The sequence below is a fragment of the Scomber japonicus genome, chromosome 12 (genome assembly GCF_027409825.1).
Source record: "Scomber japonicus isolate fScoJap1 chromosome 12, fScoJap1.pri, whole genome shotgun sequence".
In the NCBI taxonomy this organism is placed as follows: Eukaryota; Metazoa; Chordata; class Actinopteri; order Scombriformes; family Scombridae; genus Scomber; species Scomber japonicus.
This window is the reverse complement of record NC_070589.1, coordinates 21467180-21486485: the sequence shown is the minus strand read 5'-3', so window position 1 is coordinate 21486485 and position 19306 is coordinate 21467180. Positions and strand designations below refer to the sequence as shown.

The 19306-nt window shown below is 40.2% G+C and overlaps 1 protein-coding gene across 1 annotated transcript; it reads right to left on the bottom strand.

Annotated features, from left to right (window-relative positions):
- Positions 1-511: 511 nt before the first annotated feature.
- Positions 512-11728, bottom strand: klhl14 (kelch-like family member 14). Its single transcript, XM_053330052.1, has 8 exons — positions 10830-11728; positions 8773-8894; positions 4364-4453; positions 3613-3691; positions 2697-2887; positions 1881-2039; positions 825-982; positions 512-652 (listed from the first exon to the last, which is right to left on the bottom strand). The coding sequence occupies exons 1-8, from the start codon at positions 11705-11707 to the stop codon at positions 512-514; spliced, it is 1818 nt and encodes a 605-aa protein (XP_053186027.1). The 5' UTR covers positions 11708-11728.
- Between the last annotated feature and the right edge of the window lie 7578 nt (positions 11729-19306).

The following is a 19306-nucleotide window of genomic DNA, read 5'->3' as shown; positions in this document are numbered from 1 at the left end:
AGAATATTTATACATTTTGATAATCACTATTATGTATGTAACTCACCCAGCCCTAGTTTAACCCCATGATACTCTGGGACTGATCACTTTTTCTCCATTCGTCAGTCCGTGAAACAACACTGCATTTAGCTGGAATTATGCCTCTATTGAATACAAGATACAATGGATTTGAAAGCTATAATTCAGTTCAACACTATGCGTGCTATAAGAGAAGCCAAAAACACTTACTATCAGTTTAAATAAAACCAAATATGAAACTGACCATTTCTCAGAACACAGATGAGTTTAAATACATGAGTTACACAATTTGTCTCTTTTTTTTTTCAAACCGTCATTAGGGAATAACGAAAGTGCTCTGGTCAAACCTGTAAAAAAATAATTTATACACACCCCCGTCATCTGACTGCGGGGTTCGTCACAAAATTGTTGACAACTGTTTTGCTTATTGATGGTCCTCCATCCAATCACTGTGGCACTCCATGCCCTCACCTCCCTTCGGTTGGATTAGTTGTCATTTGTTAAAAGGAAGACAGGCAGGCAGTATGACGGTGGAACAGGCTGGGCCCGCTAAGGGCTCTGCCACCTCTCCCTCCAACTCTGTCCATGTTCCTTTCTCTGGGCTGTAGCAGATGGTAGAAGACTTATAGGCTCCCTGAGGAAAAAAAGACAATTCAGTCATTCTCTTCAATCCTCTTGGTGCTGTTGGGGTTTCTGGCTCTGCTGTAGAACAACTCAGTTTGATAAAAAACACATCTAGTAAAAAAAACAAAACAGCAAAGACATATTTAATGTAAAACAATCTAATCTGATCTGTGAGACCATACCATGCTCCAGCTGTAGCCCCCAACGAGGAAGATGCTGTCATCCAAAACGGCACAGCCAGGACCACTGCGACCCTCCAGGATGGGTGTTTGCAGGATGTTCCACTGGTCAGCCTTCGGGTCATAACACTCCACCAACATGACGTCTAGATGGGAGAAACCTGTGAGAGCGAAAAGAAAGTAGGTTACCATAGCGATTCCAGTGCAGTTAACAGGCGTTGTCATTTTAAGTTTAGGTTAATATTTAACGTTAATGAGTGATGGGCTCTGACATGACCACAACATTTTCAGCTGTCAACAGTCTGGTTGTTTTACATGAGAAGTTTCTGTCTGTGCTGTTCTCTGTTGTTTGAAGTGGATGTAGCTCAATTAGAAAAAGGAGGGTTTTTTTATTGTGCTACCAGGTGATTTTTAATCAGATCTGCAAACTACACCATCACAGTCCTGATGAGGATTTTAACTCTAATTGTTTCATATTCATCTCAAATATTTAATATTATGGAGACATTAAAAAAAAAATGAAATCAGATTTTAAATATCCCACCCTACCAGAGCATGAAGACAAGATGAAGCAATTTTATTTATAGATCTATAGATTTATAGAGTTCTTTACATTAAAATGGACATACAAACACACACACACACCCGGTAAAAACAGTAAAGAACCTACGTCCACCCCACAGATTTGGACCAGGTTTGTAATTTGTACACCATGTAAATTCACGTCACATCTTTTTAATTAAACAGAGGAGTGAAAGACTGTATTTCAAAGAAAAAAACACATTAGTTCAGCTTTTCATGATTCCCATTCAAATGCATTCAGTTATGAATTCAGAATGCGCAACACATAACTGTAATTTGATTTTTTTTCCTCCCATATTGTACCTTGAATGATGAAGTGTGAAAGAGAAGAGGGACTAAAGGGAGCACAGTGTAATGAAGGTCATGGTCGCCTGCTCATAATGGCAGCATCTCTTTCATACAATTAAAAAAAAAAAAAAAAAAAGTATAAATCTTGACCTGTTTCTGTTCATTTCCTGAATTGCTCCAGTACTTTACCTTTCAAATGGTTTCCCCCAATAGCATATAGGCGGTCGTTCATTCCAGCCAGGGCGTGAATGGCACGCTTTGTGTTCATGTCCTGTTTCCGAGCCCACACATCCATTACCGGGTCGTAACAGTAAAGCCAGGACACGTACTCTCCATTGTGCACTCCACCTGCAACAGGTAAACACAGCACGAAACCTTTAATATGAGGCATCATGTAGCTGCTCATATAATACACATCTGTGCACTGATGAATGGTAGCCCTTATTTAAAAAAAGCGGGTCAAGAGGATGTGAATGTATTGATTTAGTGTTGTACCTCATTGTTACCAGTGTTCACATGGTAAAATGATCAGTTTTCCATCCACATGTGCTTATACAGTAACCTATTGGCTCTTTGTGATAGATATTTACATGTATGTTTTTTTGGCTGGCTTTTCTACAGCGTTAATGGCGTCTTCTCCAACCAACTGTTTTAAATAACTGTTTCCACTCAAGGTTTGCCGTCTTTGTTCCCTTCTTTTAGTTTTATAATCTAATGACTGACGTGGTGCATAGCACAATAGTCCTGTCATGAAGTTAACGGATGATTCAGTCAGACGTTCTGAGTCTTTTTTTATTTAAATGTCATTTAAACAAAAGATATGATTATAGATTTGAAGAAGTAGAAGTATTGCACAGACGTTGTATAGAAGTTACATATTGAGTTATTCTACAGTAAAGCGTTGTATTCAGACAAGAAAGAAACAGTTTGCAGTATGTTAAAGTGTTTTTAAGGAAAAAGAAGACGTGACTGTAACCATGACTGAGTGACAGGATCTCGCCTGACCTGATATGTAGATCTTCCCATTGTGCACCGCTCCTGCATGGGCGGCCAGCGGCTGCGGCAGAGACGACACGTAGTTCCACTCGTTAGTCTCCAGGTTGTAGGATTCCACGCTGGAGAGGTAGCCCGTCTCGTTCCTACCACCAATCACGTACAGGTGCTTATCCAGGCGGCAGGCAAAGAAACTGGCTCTCCTGAGGAGGAAGTGTCACCCAGACAACATCATTAAACCAGCAATGACAGCATTCATTCAAGGCTTCCCCACAGTTAGCGTGTAGAGTGGAAATCATTCAGGAAACAGATCACAACTACTAACAATGCTTCATCATTAGATTTTAAATAAGTGAACTGACAAAAATGTGTTTTTATGCCAGTGCTGTGGTTGTGCTATTAACAATTTATAAAAATCTAAGTAGAATTTCAAATACAAAAGAAAATGCACATTAGTATATGCATAAAAACATGTTTTAAAAGATATTCTAATAGATATTTTTTAATTTAATTGTTTAATTGTTTTCTTTAATAAAATACAGCAAGCTTTGAGCAGTTCTGCAAAGACCAATGAAACCCCCTCCCCCAGTGTCATAGTACATCAAAAGATGTATATATACAATGTTTCCTTTTGGCAATGAGACTTTTTGTGTATGTTGAAACAAATATTCTGCATTAGCAATCAATAGAAGTAGTGGGTGGTGCTGGTGACCATTGTTTTTCATGAGGTGGAAAAATGTTCTGGTGATGTCAACAATAAATGAAATATATAATGTAAAAGCGTTACCTAATGAAGTGGCTGTTGAGTATATACTATTTTATACTAAACACAGCAGCGTTTAAAGAGTGTGCCCCCCCCCCCCCCCCCCGCCCCCCAAAAAAAAAGCACCAAATGAGCTCATCTGTAATCAATTAAAAATGGTCTCACCTCTCCTGCATAGGAGGCAGCTGTATCCAACTGTTGAATCTGGGATCGTAGCGGCTGACAAAGTTAGTGCTGTGCTTTCCTGCAAAACAGACAGAAATCAAGATAAATGACAACTTATCGGATCTGATTGACTGACTCACAGCCGAAGTCTTTGTAATATACTGATAAAATGTACAACTGTGACTGTGAAGGTATTCTCTTAAATATAAACATATGATCAGAAAACTACCACACACGCTTTTTTCCAGTGTTATTATGTGCTGCTTTTCACTTTTCATTAGAGCTCACAAGTATTGACAGAAGTCGAGTTTCTTCCAATCCTAGAATTGATTGGATCTTGGATGATAATTTGTTGATGTGTATTTCCATTGTGTTGATTTTACAGCAGCTGTGTTATTATGATACTTAGGTAGGAAAAGAACAAAAAGGCAGAATCAGGTTTTTCATCATCATTTACAGTCTTTGTTTCTTACTTCAGTAGTTGTGTCACTACCATTTCACTAAAAGCACTCTTAACACCACAAATATTTCAGCGTTGATAACAGTTATTTTTCTGTGCCAATTATTGACAAGTGTTGGAGTGTTTTTGGAGTGTTGTTTGTCCACTTAGAGCTGATCTGGCTCTGGGATGAGTGTTTGAAGCTACATTAGTAAGTGTTACATTAACACTGATTCAGAGTGCTCTCTTTATTAAGTTAACACCAACAAATTTTGACGTGAGTAATCACTGAAGGGCGGGTCGTTACCGTACCGTTAGGGTTCCACTGGTCCTCTCCACCCATTAGCATCAGGAAGTTCTCCACCTCCACCACGCAGTGATGGGCGCTGTTGTAAGGCATTACTAGACGAGACACAAAAAACAATGGCATCAATCACTAAAACATGAGAATGATAGAAATCAGTGGTATGCAAAAAGTGGCTCATGAATGAAATCTGGCCCTCAAACAATTTGGCCCACTGAGGAAGACTTCATTTTTCTCTTTTGTAATTTACATCATAGCTTTTGGGTGATTTTTCATAAATCCACTGCTAATGTAAATCCCAATAAACATGACTTTATGTCAGCTGATAATGATCACATGGGGAGAGGAATGTAAACCAAAGCCACTGCTTCTTGCTCTGTGCCAGGCTATTTAGGTCAGACAATGAACAGCTGTAACCCCCCCCCAAAATAACTCTTGATGTAAATAAAACAAGCGCCCTGTGGATTCAAACTGTTTTAATTCAACAGCTTTAGCCTATTTACCCATTACAGATTTGTGTCTCACTTAACTTAAAGAAGCAGACAAAAACAACAACAGCAGTGTGCTTATGTTCAACTATAAATGAAGATCACTGTTTCTCCTGTGGATATCCTATCAATTACATCTCAATTCTGAAAACACTGAACATACTGTATATTTGCTTTTTATTTTGTATGAACATAAGCTGCTATGACTCTATTAGCACTTTCAAATTGAGGTGACATTTAGGATTGTATCCCTTAAAGATATAATCCTAGTTTTATAATTCAGTTGTTCTTCATAACAACCAACAAAACATACAGAAAACACAAGACCTGTAAAACTACAACAGCCACCGAACAACAATGAAAACCACTGATCCAATCCATTGTCAATCCCTGATGTAGATCTACTGGACTGAACAAAAGAAGTGAGTCACAATAAAATGAGGCTCCTGTTTATGCAACATTATCTGTCTTTGCACTTTGAACTTTTTAATAACTAGTATTCCTGCTGGCAGTGAGTGCTCACAGCACATACCTTCATGTCAAGATTTAATTGTGATTGAACTATAATGACACAGGTAAACATCTATTTCACAATCCTCGGTGTGAGTCATTGTTAGAGCGTTTATTCCCCCTCCTCACTGCCTTTGTATTATAACCTTCCAATCATCCGTCTACAGGAAGTGATTTCTTGTGGGGAATCAAGTCTGTTGACTCCAAAATAGGAACAAATTAAATGGTCTACTGTTTGTCATGATAATAATACTGTTATAATCTATCTATCTATCTATCTATCTATCTATCTATCTATCTATCTATCTAAGTTTCACCTGACATTAAGACTGTCTGGTGTGAATCTCACTGTGAAACACTTTTTATTCTCTCGTTGCTTTAAAAATATGCCATGGTAACTATTCATATGACGGTATATTAAGTGCATTCAGCACATGTATCTTTAGTGTATCATGCTGCTCATCACGTGTTAGCACAAGATAGCAAACACAGCTACGAGCCCACAGCTGCAGGGGGACCCCTCGTGGAGGATTTTCCCCCTTGTGTATGTTTTTGTGCTCCCCTCGTCTCCTCCATCTTCTTTTGCTGAAGTGACCCCATTGAGATGTAGAGAAATGGTCTTAGGTGACAGTCATAATGAACATGATCGTGTTCACTCAATAAATCTCAGGCCCGGTGCTTTTTGAGCACAAATCAGTGAAATGTTAAAGCCCACCTGTCTGTCTCCATCAGTCATTTCCACTGTCACCTCCCCATCGCCTGATGGATCACAGTTGCTGCAAAATTAGACAGCCTTGAATCTCATTTCTTTCCAATTGGCCTCTCCCTGCAATCTCACTCTGGCTGGCTGACATGTGCCGCTCCTCTATGGGAGGGGAGTCTCAGATAGCAACTAATACTACATACACTAAACACAGCTTTATCTTGAACGAGAGGATTAGGTTGCCTGCCTCCACTGCACCTCAAAGACAAGTGCCATATGACTGCCAAATTCCCTTACATGCTATTTACATTATCATTCAGTCAGCAGTATATAGGACATGGATGGGCGGCTTTTTATTTGATGTCTAGCGACTTGTACTCATAGTAAAAATCATCTCGTGTCCATGTGAAAAGAAGATTATCGCCTTACAGTGTGTCGCTACAGTATGAAGAGTACTATGGGAGGATTTAGGGCATTTGCCCAGCCTCTACAGGTGCCTCAGATACAGGTGAGCAGTAGAAGCTTAGCCAGGCTATAATGATTAAGACCACTCCAATAGTAGTGTTGTGCAGTGAGAAAAAAATAAAGCATGTTGTTTCTTTTTCTCTCTACACTGTAAAAGAGTTTATTGTGAATTATCACCTGAGAATGTGCTTGAAATCCGTCTACCTATTTGTCCCCCCTCACCTAAATCTGCCACTAACCCCAGGGGTGAACAGCCATAGAAAGGAAGGACGAGCACGTCCTCTATGAGATGGACGCCATCACTCCAGTCCACAGTGAGCTCTAGGGCTCACTAGAGGGAGTCAGAAACCTCTGCATAGAGGCACAGCCGGGGTCGGTTGAATGACTCCACAGCTAATGCACCACTGCCGCTCGAGCTCTGACGTGCCTTTAACACCATTACAATTGCATCCCACTGAGCTGAATTCCTTTGTTCTAGGTTGTGCTGCATAGATGAGGTCCATTTCCAAATGTGGGATTTTAATATCAGTTTGGTTTAAAGAGGCAGAGGGAACAGTCCAGCTCCGAGCCTGTGCCTGCCTTTGTCTTGTGTTCGTCCACGCTGCTGTGGGTACACTAGATGGCAAACTTTACACTGGAATCACCAAGCAGTGGATATATCTGACACAACGAGGGGGATCAGATTCTTCCCAAATTGTGTTGATGAATGTCTTAATCAAAGGCTGTCCCTCTCAGGTTTCGCCTCATTGAAAAGTTATGATTGAATGTTAATAATCTTCTATTCCACATCCATTGTGTGGAAGCTACATCAGATAGTCACTGATGTGTTAAGGGGATGATTTTGCAGTTTTGTCCTTCCACTTGGCCACGGACCATTTGAGTGTTAACGTTTTAGTTTTGAGTGATGGAAATCCCTATTGACCTTTTGCTTGTTGCAGTTTATACCCATGAGTGTGAATTTAATGAGAAAATGACAATCTAAACACCACTGAGCTTCAGGCTGTTGTGTATGAACGCCTCCTTTAGTGGCATGCACCCTGATAAATTTGGACAAACAGGAGCTAAAATACCAGACGACTGCCAAGAAATGTTATGATTCAAGCGTGGACAGAAACCATGTCCAAACTTCTTCGCCTGTGAATTTTAGAGACAACAATATCATACCAGATTTGTTGAAAAAAAACCTCTTCCCATGTGAGAATATAAACTGACAGAAAACAGACCTACAGCTAATGTGAATGAATGAAGAGACACTGCTGAGATATGGCTCCCACCAAAACAAAGGACAAAAACTCAATATGTCCAGCAATGATGATGCAAAGGACAAATATGGTTTCCCATTAGCTCTTGTTTGACCTTTACAGTATGGCAACGATATAGTGGTGAGCCTTAAAAGGTCAAGGAAGACAAGGAAGAAGAAGAAGAAGAAAAAAAGAGTATGGTATACTTTCCACAGATGTGTGTTGTAGGAATTCCTCACGCAGGCTTCACATATTTTCTCCACAGACACTGACATATTTTAACACGATAGATTTTCAGAGGGAATTATGACAACTTGCCTTCAATATGATATCATGGAGTTATTATCATAAAGTATAAATCCCTAAAGGTTAGAGAATATGTCTTTATTTTCAAGAGCTATTCCATTTAGTCAATTACAATAATTATAAATAAGCTTTTTAATGTTTGTATCAACATTACAGCCACTGTGTCCACCTGACCTTTATTGTCTATTTGGCATTTGCTTTATCTTGTTGAAAGCCAATATCAATAGTGACACTGGGTCAACAGGCTAATTCCATGCTGTGTATTGTTATGTATGGGGTAATTCAATCGCATGTATTGATCAGTGTGATCAAATAATCAAGCTACATTTAAAAGCTATTCAGGAAAAGATGCCATTCATTATTGTTCCGTCTCTGCCATAATATATCATTAGATTCAAGTAAATCTCATCATGCGTCTTGCCAGCATATTTCAGCAAAAACAAGGGAAACCGAGCATGAAACTCCACAGTGCTGTGAAGTCACGCTCTGATTAAAAACTTATATTAAAAGTGATAGTGATACATTATTACCTGAAGGATTTAGGGAACTCCTTCCCTCATTTTCCGTGGAAATTAACCTGTGTTAAAGTCATCCATAGGAACAACTATTCCTCATCATAAAAGCCACGAACACAAGATGCCTCAGGTTAAAAAAAAAAGAAAAGAAAAAAAAGAAGAAGAAGCAGCAGGGCCTTTGCTACTCACTTGTGAGGATCTTCCATGTCTTTTTCTCATCGTCATAGTACTGGACCAAATTGCTGGGGAGACGATCAGGTCCAGGGGGCAAACCACCCACCAGTAACAGCAGTCTCTTATTGGAGCGGATTCTGTAATGTCAAAAGTGTGTATGTGTGTGAACAAGTGTTAAGAAACAACAACACAGGTATCAAGACTTGGAATAAAACACCTTAAGGCCCAAATGAGCACACCTTTAATTTACTCAGTTTACATAATTTTTCATTTTGCAAATACTCACTGTATTAATTAATCAATTAGTGAATAAACTAAAGGATAAACGCATGGTTAAATTAATAAATGCTCCAACAACTACTGAACTTGAGACTACTAATCAGGCAATATGGTGTGTTACCACATTTATTACAATTAACAAAAAATTGCTCAACGGCGTACTTATCCGTTTGATGTGTTATTGAACGGTTATTGTGCTCTAAAGATATCTTTTCAATTAGCTGTGAAGCGAAGATGGTCCTGCAGGGTGCCATGCTGGAGGCTAAAAGCGCAATTGAGTACATAAACCTGCCTATACAATGTCTCCATTTCATTGGCTGCAATGATTCATGTGACATCTCTGAGCCAGTTGTGAGATATTTCCTGCTGTTTGTATATGATATATAACCTCAAAGCTGCACACTTTATTGTACATTAATGACCATTATCTGCCTCCTAATGGATTTCAACACAAATCTACCAATTAATCACAATATCCAGTAAAAAGATTAAGAGTAGCTGGCCTTTATATTCAGACACATTCACCTTTTTTCCCATTTTCATATTGTACTTTTTTATGCTTGGGTAAATCACCGGCGTCTCGGTACATTCTCTCTGCTACTGGCCCACTCGGAAGTGTTTTGGGGTTATTCATATGCAAATGAGCCCCTGGACATAGATAATGGTGATTAATTGAGAGGAGAGAAACAGTGGCATGTGAAACTAATTATGAGGATTCCTGATTCCTTGCTCATTTAGGTTCCATATGTGGGAATAGATATGTTATTGGGATAATGTGGGATTAGAAACATGTAAAATGACTCCACGTCCAGATCCTTTGTGTAAAATTAGATTTTCAAGTTCAGATTTACAGATTCTCTGATGCCACAGCTTCACTTTTCTCTCTGTTCACAGATGTATAAATTCAAAATACTGATACCTTCACTGTTCAAAAGATTTTCATCTACGACTTTCTAACTACAAACAGCTCTGTTGACAAAACCTGACAACAGTGCTGTCAATCAATCAACTTACTGACAATATATGTTTACCTACAAGCTCCTTAAAGTGCTGATCTGGACAAACATGGAGGCAAGCTGTGCAGCGTGACTTATTTCTGTGAGTGAGACATGTGCATCTAACATGAATGAGGAGCATCCACCGATCATCCCTGATTCAAAATGAAACCTGCATTTTCAAGTATAATACACACATTTAAATGTACTAAATTCCCTTTCACTGTATTATATTTTGGTTTACTGTACAATCAATAACTGGGATGTCCTTGTGCTTAGAATTGTTATGTAATTACCTGGTGATTGTAGTAACAATTTAATTTAAAATTATATTCATGAGTTGCCTCAAATCAAATGCATAACCTTTATCTAGTTTGTTGCATCTTGTCTACACTGATTAGAGAGCAATTACACAGATGTGTGAGGAAATAAAGAGTTGTTTAGTCTTCACTAAAACATAAGGTAACCTGGTAATTATGGATACAGTGTGGCAGAGAGGAGATCAAGCCCCAAGCTGGATTTTTTTTTTTTTTTTTTTTACAGGAAAACCCCACAAAACTGGGCCTCTTACTCACACCTCTGACTGACCACCTACATGATCCTCACTACACAGTCGGTCTTACCAGCGAGTGGGCTTCACTTGAGTCAGCAATTTGTTCAAATTTAACAAGTGGGAGGCATTTAATTCGGCATTTTAATTCACCCACTCTCAAATAGCTCAGTGCTCTGCATGTGTGTAGGTGAACTCATGTCTGTGTGTTTCTCTGTTTCTGTATTGTTTGTCTGTGTCTTCCTCACCTGCTGGCCGTGGTCTGCCTGCAGTGCTGCCTGAAGGGCATCAGGTGATAGTTCATGGCATCCAGGAGTAGTTTCTGGCACACAGGGTCACTCCTCATGAAGTCAACAGACTGCACCCTCTCCACAAGCTCTGGGGCAGGTATGAGGGCGAAGCGCAGCCTCTTCATAAGGTCCGGCGCATAGTGCATACGAGTCTCCCGGTCATGCTCCAGCCAGAGGACTGACATCTGGAAGAGAGCCAGCTCTGACTCCACCGGGGGTGGCAGAGCATCTAGCATGGCACACATCTCCTCAAAGTTCAGCAGCAGCACATCCTCCACCAGGTACTTGTTGGCCAGCTTCTTGGTCTCATCCAGTCCATGGAGTGCAGCAATCTTGCAGATCTGCTTGTAGTTCTGCACAGAGATCTGGTCGTTGAGGAACTGCACACTTAGCTTGGTAATCTGGGGGATGTTGAGAATCTTGCTGACTGACAGCACCTCTTCCACTGTGTCCAGGGAAAGAGTCACATTGGCAGTGTACAGGTACTCCAGTACTAATCGTAGTCCAATGGAGGAGCAGCCCTGGAGAACCAGGTTATTGATGGGCCTGGCGCTGGGGGTCACCAGTTTGTCATCGGGAGAGGATGAGGGGGTCCCACTGCTGCCCTGGTCTCCTTTGCTCCCCTCGTTGTTGATTACATTATGGGAGGAGAAGAGAGACCTGAAATACTGGGAGCAGGATGCCAGTACGGCTTTGTGGCAGTGGAACTGCTGTCCCTGGGCAGTGAGAGTCACATCACAGAAAAGCTGCTTTCTCCACAAGAGATTGAGCCCATGCAGCAGGGTGTCACTGTGTGTTGGGTCAAAGGTGGATGTTCTATCACCCGATCTGGACATGACTTCCTGACTGTGAACGCCACCTAGGCAACAAATAAACCATGCAAGCCATTTACCTCAGGCCATTTATTAGCACAACACACGCAGACGCTATCAGTCAACTATTACAATAGAAAACGATTTCGCAGGACAAGTTATTGAACAGATCGCCCGTCCATCCAGCGGGGAACAATCGTCATGCCATGCCTGCCGGCGACAACCTACATCCAGCACGGCTTCAGTCGCTTTCAACTTTGAGCTGTGGTCGTAAAGCAACAAACAAAAACGCAGTAGTTCCCACAGTGTGCCACTCTTATTCATTCTTTTTCTCGAGATTAAATGGAGGCTGTCTGTGGTTTTTTGAAGGGCGCTGTCAAAACAAAACAAGGATACGGAGATGCTGCGGCGCTTCCCCCCCTCGGCGGCTGAAGTTGTCGGATAAGGAAAAAAGAGACAACCGCCACGGTGGACGGATAACATGCAGCATTCAGCTAACACTTATCCCGTCTCCTATCTTGCTGCACACCCCCCCTCAACAATGAGGACATTAACACATCGCACAGGTTTACGGAGTCATACAAAAGCAATTAGTTTGTCTCCGAGCCGTCAGCAGCAGCAGCAATACGGGTGCGTTTCGCGTTTAGCCTGCATGAGTTAAGCGGACGTGAGTATCGACAAATATCCAGTGAAATGCAGCTTTCGCTAAAGTTAAAATGCAATATACGTTATCTAGTGTTTCTTCTGCAGCGCAAAACAAAGCTATTTCTATGTGCGTAATGTGTGTAAACTTGACACAAGCGTGCTGTAACGTTGTCGCCAGATTCACTAAAAGCGCCTGTCACAACTAAATGATGTGAGCAGCTCGCCTGAGAAGGAGCCAAACTTACCTGACTTCAGCTCTTGACCAAAAAAAAGAAAGTAAGCTTCAGGTTCCCAAATAATCTGACTTGAATTTCCTTTGTTCTCCTTTTAAAAAGAAATGTCCTTTTTTTCCTTTAAAGTCTATGGTCGGTGGTGTCTCAAAATAACCATTGATTCCAACTCATAAAGTCACTATTTCACGTTATTTGTTGACGTTGATCATTTGTTCTTCTGAATTAACAAGAAGTGTGTGAGTGTGTGAGAGGGAGCTGTGCTTTCTGCAAGAGAAGAAGAAGAAGAAATATACGTGTGACAAATTATGCTACCAAGAAACAACACATCATTATCCTTGGGCCTGGGGCTCAGTGAGTCGTAACGAGAGTAATAGGAAATCCACGGTTGGGGAGAGAAACGGTCGTGCATGGCCGGTGGAGAGAGACCATGCAGGGGTATGGATGCTGGAGAGACTCGCAAAATTATGGCTCAAGGCTATTGTAAAAACTGTCGAGCGTAAATGACTGCGATTTCAAACATCTATGGAAGAAAGAAAAGAGAAAGGGGGAGAAAAACCGAGTCTTTCCCTCGCTGTTATAGAGAGAACCGTCAAGTTTTAGTGCGCATTGCTAATTAGTCAATTTCTCTCTGCCTTCACAGCCCGACGACTTTGCTGCTGAGCTGAAACTGCTAATTTCTGGGACCAGCCTTTTTTTGGCTGTGAACTGGATGGATGAATGGCTTGTCTCGCACAAATGACAAAAAGCCCCTGCCTTAATCTCCATCGCCAAAATAACCCCTCATCTCATTCTGCTCCTGCTAGTCCTTCAAAAGAAGGTGCTCTACACAAACTCAAGTTTTGCATCTGTATCATAAATAGTGTATGCACCATAATATCCAGACTATGTTTATAATGTTGCATTTAAAGCATCTTTCCCCCCCTTCTATTATCCATATGAGACACATACCCTATGAAACACAGCATAAACCCAAAGTGATGTAAAGTTATAAAACAACATACACATAAAAAAAAAAAAATCAAACATAACATGTAGTATTTTCATGTCTGATCAGTTCAGTGTTTCACAACCCAGGAGGCCAGAAAACACAAAGGGCTGAAACCTAATACAACATCCATCAGTGCACAGAGGTGTGTTGCACAGTATGTGAAAGTCTCCATATTCTATATACCTGCACACTTTCAGCTCCTCAGAGTCTACATGACCTGTCGTTATACACTAAAACAACCCGACTGATGACTCACAGTCAGAATGAGACTCCTAGTTGTCTTATACAAGTCTAATGTCTAATGTTACTCTTTATCACAAACAAGCAACAAACTACATGCTGTGAGCCACAAGGTAGTTTCAGTCTTGTGTTGTAAATCTACAATATCATGTGTCAGTGTCATATCACTTTAGGCTGACTTCAACCACAGTAGAAAAAACTCCCTTCAGTTTTGTCCTGGTCCAGGTTTGAGCTCCACATTTAAAAAAAACAAAAAAACAACTTGAAAAAGAAGACATGTAATGTTATTCTCTATTTTGACCGTATCCCTCCTAGGACCCTGTACACGAATGAATGAATTATATCAGGTAATATAATCCTAATCGTTGGCAGGTTAGAAAAGCGAACGACATCCATGCAAACAAAGCAAAACAACATTCTTGCAAATCCAATCAAAAACTGTTCAAAATGACTTATTAGCACAGAATAAACTGTCAATTAAATAAAGAGCTCAATTAGAGTAAAAAAAAAAAAAAGCAACTTACACACACAGAACTCCCGTGGGACCAGAAGTGACAGATACCTCACAAGTTATGAAATGACAGATAGGGATAAATGGCTTTGTTCATGTACTATGAAATAGAGCAACACCATGCTACCGTCAGGCAGTAACAGGCCACATATAGGTAGCATTTTTAACAGATAGAGCTAGAATATTGTTTGATGTTTGAGTATTTGACAAGCACTCAGCCTGCATATCCCCCACTTGTAGTTATACTGAACACATTCATTCTACATGAACTCGGCGAGCTGACTGATTAAACTGTGAACTGCATCTCAAATAACAGTCATCACTATCAAGGAAAACAATATTATACAGTGATATCAAAGAATCACTAACAAAGGTGTTCAGTATTGTTGTTTACTATATATTTTTTTCTTTTTTAAAAAGGACTTGTCACTGCAGAACATTAAAGTAGCTCGCTGTATTTCACTTCAGAGTCTCATACTGTTATCTTTACTAGCACTCAGTTGGCACTACATTACCCAAGTCTCGAGCGAGCTATTCTAACGCAATAAAATGACCATTTCCAACTCTTTCAGCTCTTTGTAGCAACTCAGTCTCCTGAGGCCACTGGTCTTCAGATTGCAGGGCGTTTATGGTTGTAAGTTGTTGCAGCGTGGGGGGGGGGGGGGGGGGGGGGGGTCATCAGATAAGAGAAGAATTTCTAGACTAATTAAACCCTTTGAGACAAAGAATCACACTACAGTGATTTACAACTCTCTGTACCAGTTAACCCGACTCATATTTATCTGTCATATTATACAGATACCATTATCTACCTCTATGGGTAAAAAAAAAGTCTGAACATTTTTTTTTTGTCCAGTAAACATGAAAGGAGGCTATTACTGTAAATTACAACACTTAGATTAGATTTATATAGTTTTTCACTCATAGTTTAGTGGTAGTAAAAGGAGTCAACTGCTAAATAAAGGTACACAATAATCCTAGCCACTGTCCATACTTTATACAGTGCAATGGTGTAATAAGCTCCATGAATGAGCCTGTGCATCCTCAGTTACTACACAACTTTATGTGTAATGCTCGCATTATAATATGCTGTCATATTGCTTTTTAACACTGCAACTCTGTACCTATAACAGCACATACAGATAAAACAAAAGGCAGACATTTTTGTGACCTTGGATAACTGATTAAAAAGTGAACATTTAATCTAATCAGTGCAATGAGACAAAACAAAAGAAGCTCCAAAGTTGTGAATAGCAAAGTCTACCAGGCATAATTCCTTTTTGCTGGCTGCTGCAGAGGGGTATGCTAAGATAGAAAGTATTATTTTCCTAAATGGAAGGTGTCAGATGGTCACGGAAATGTGATCGGCTGTTCAAGATCACTGCTTCCCATCTGCAATTTGTGACGTGTGAAAGATTCAGCCCAAATGTGCTCACCAAGCGTAAATCCTCAGCACTTTCTCTTATCGTGGAAAAGCAAGATAACCAGCTGTTTACAGATCAGAGAACATATCATATTAATATCATGGAGAGGGTGATATCATCTTGTTTGTAAAATATTTTGTTAACTAAGTGTGGTGTGGTATAGCAACCTATAAAGTGTAAGCTGTAATTTATGTGTTAGTGAAAGTGTTGTAGTTTAAAGGCTTTTTTTCCCTGATAAAGAAAATTAAAAATGCTGTTAGCAGCCTCTAAAATGACAAAATTAATGCAAATTGCAGGTTACAGTAAATACTAAATGATAAGACTTTCGGCAGGTACATTTGAATTTAAAGACCCCCCTTCAATCCCAGTTAACAGCAGCAGCTTTCCTTTGATTCTTCATCTGTCACCGTGTATTTGATCTGATTTCAGGAGAGTTGACAATTATCTGTGTGAAATGATATTATAATGTGATGAGTGTGATTTGGGTATTATAAGACTAGAAACAGTTATAACAGTATTTTAGGGGATCAGAAGATTTTGATTGAGAGTTGCTGCCTCAGAGTCTCTTACTTTAACTGTGTGGCAATTGTTTTATACATAACCTCCTGAGAGTAGTTTCATAATGAAGGGAACAAATGAGTTAACTTGGATCATAGTTTAAATGTATATAGGTGAGGAGAAGGTGAAAGGGTCAGCTTAAGTTTAATGAACTTTAAACAAATGTTTACCTGATTAAATGTTTTTAATATGTATTTTGATAGTGGGACTGATTAGCGTATACTTGTCATCTCAGATCAAAGTTAGTCAGATATGATTCACAAAACGTCCACTGTGTAATAAATTGGAAGCACTTATATTTGCCATTCAGGGAGTATGGGAGGCCTGCTGTTTTAAACCCCTAGATCCCCACACATGGCGTAGCCACCGCAGACACGGCTCAGAGAGTCAGCCGGCAGCCGGGAGGTGAGCAGAAAGGAACAGGCGGTGTCCCCTCCAGAGTGAGCACAGGAGCGTGTGTGTGTGTGTGTTTACGGTATGTGTGTGTGTGTGTGGCATTCTCAAATGACAAAAGGATACCAGTTGTGCAGTTCAGGTGGGAGGAGACACTGAGGTGGTATGGAGACTCACCTGAGGGAAAGTCTGGACTGTTGGGACTGGGGTTGTAGTGGGGACCCAGAGTGTGTAGGGGCCGCAGGAGGCCACTGTGCCGTGGAGGAGGTTTGGGGGCTGAAGGGAGAGGGGGGCTGCTGTTGCGCAGTCTCCCCAGCGTGATGCATCTACCTTCAGGGTGGCAGCAGGCGTGGAGTGGGGTGCGATGGAGCGAGCACGGGCTCAGTGGCGCGGTCACCTAGGGACGCTGAAGCTGCTGTAGCAGGACTGATAGTTATTCCTTGAGAGAATTGCAAGATGAGCCCCATTGTATTAGCAACCCCCCTCTACTAAAAACTGTATCAATGTTCTCAAGCCTTTAAAGAGTAAAGTTGGGGTGCAAAATATTTCACACCTATCGAAAAAGCAAATGCAGAATGCCTTTAAGCTCTGTGTTTAACAAAAGGAACACACAATGTTATACATCTATAATCTTTCTTGGACAAATAAAATGTGAAATACAATAAACACAGTTTCTCTAATTGTGCATAATATTCCAAAACAGTATGTTCACTGTGAAGCAGAATTGCTCTTGTCGGAGTTAAACTTCAGTAAATTTCTTTGGCAATGGGAAGCCAGCAAATTATTCCATACTGATTTGAAATTCTCAGACATTAAGCTTTTAATTTCCAAGCCATACTTTTGTGTTGCGACTGTTTGAGTCGTATCTTTTAGAAATTCTCTGTGTCTAATATGGTCAGCACTCCCAATTATTCACTCCACTGACAAGTGAAACAAATGGGACCAACCAGTGCATTCTGTATTATCTACACCCCTTGGATTCCCTGACAATAATTAATACAATGGCAAGCTGCTGTTACCAGCCCCAACGACATGAGCTCAACAACATAAGCTCTCCCTTTCCAAGAGCTCTTGAGAGGAAATTACATCCAGTAGTGAGGTCACATTGTGGCCTCTAGCAGTCAGGTCATATCATCATAGTGTCTGTGAGCCTAGATCAGATAAAGGTCCTATTGTATGGTGCTGTTAACATCACCCGGTCATTACTCACGTCATTACACCATGAATGTAAGGTGCATGGAATATGTCAAGAATAATATGAATACAGACCTGACCATGGAGGTATATACACAGCCTTTAACATCAGAGGCTGCCCCATATACTGTATATCAAAGAAGTGCATTAATATGCCACATGATCTTACTGAAGCAGCAGTGCTGACCACTTCACTGGTATGGTCACACACCATTATGTAGTCATTTGCTCATATTTCTGATAAACAAGGAAAGAACATTCCTAATATATCTCATAAATAGCATATACTGTATGTATGCATATGATCTGGCACATGCAGATTATTTAGGTCTATATACTGCAGGGTTTTAATAATAATAAACCTTTGCCTCAGTATAAAACATACATACAGAAATATCTGGACTAATATGTCCTTTTAAAGAGATGTCATGCAATCATACTAACCTCTCTTATTTTAGCCTACAAGGATATTAACAGGGTTTTTTTTAATTATAGAGGAGCGCATTCCCCCAACATCCATTAAAGGAATGCCATGCTAATTTTAAATCCTCACAGCAGGCATTGGCTTCAACACAAGAAAAGTGGATGAGTTTCTCTTTAACAGCTGTAATTTGTGTTTTCCAATCACCATGCTGATTTCTGCTCATTATACTCCGGTTTCACACCGGTAAGTGAGCAAAGTTTGGATTGATTGACTCTAATTAACTAAAAAATGTTCCAAGCCACGGATTTATTATCATGCTAGCTAGCCACAAATGTCAGAGACTTTCACAAATTATTATCCTGTTAAGATAAATATCTTTGAAATCAAATGAGTGTGGAAACACAAGGAACACGTATTGTTATTCTGATGAATTTGTTTGGCATGTTTTCTGTGGAGTTCCACATTAAAGACTCACCTGGGCAAACACACATTTTCAGTGTATTGTTAGGCTGTACAATATGACTGAATGACAGGTGCTTTAGTTACTTAAACTTTAAAGGAATACAAACCCTAATAACCTACTTTACAGTCTAAATGCTGCATGGAATTGACTATAAACAATGTTTAAAATGACATAGTCAATTAATTTAAATCTTCTCCATCAGATAAAAGACATTAACAGCTACTATATTAAGCAGTGCAGCTCTGCCTCGTCCACTCTGTTAACAGAAGACCTATCCCCTCTTGTGTGCTCGAAACTTGGCAGAATCTCCCTCATTGATATTTTAGACACAGTAGCACCTCTCTCAACTCACATTCTTTCTTTGACTCCATCAGCTCCATGGCTCAACTCTTCACTTGCTCATGAACAAAGACAGAACCGTTGGAGTGGACACCTCCATTTTCCTAGTTTAAAAAAAAAAAAAATCTCAAACAGAATTTTGGTTAGCTCCAGAAGACAGAACGATGCTCTGACTCACTTGGCTTCACGTCAGTGATGAGAAGTGATCACT

What these genes read in the sequence shown, in the direction of transcription:
- klhl14 (XM_053330052.1), bottom strand. Translation starts at nt 11,707, where the DNA reads ATGTCCAGATCGGGTGATAGAACATCCACCTTTGACCCAACACACAGT. An exon ending in GGACCAGTGGAACCCTAACG is followed by an intron (nt 3,692 to 4,363) that starts GTACGGTAACGA and finishes TCTGTTTTGCAG; the next exon opens with GAAAGCACAGCACTAACTTT. An exon ending in GGGGCTACAGCTGGAGCATG is followed by an intron (nt 653 to 824) that starts GTATGGTCTCAC and finishes TTTTTTCCTCAG; the next exon opens with GGAGCCTATAAGTCTTCTAC.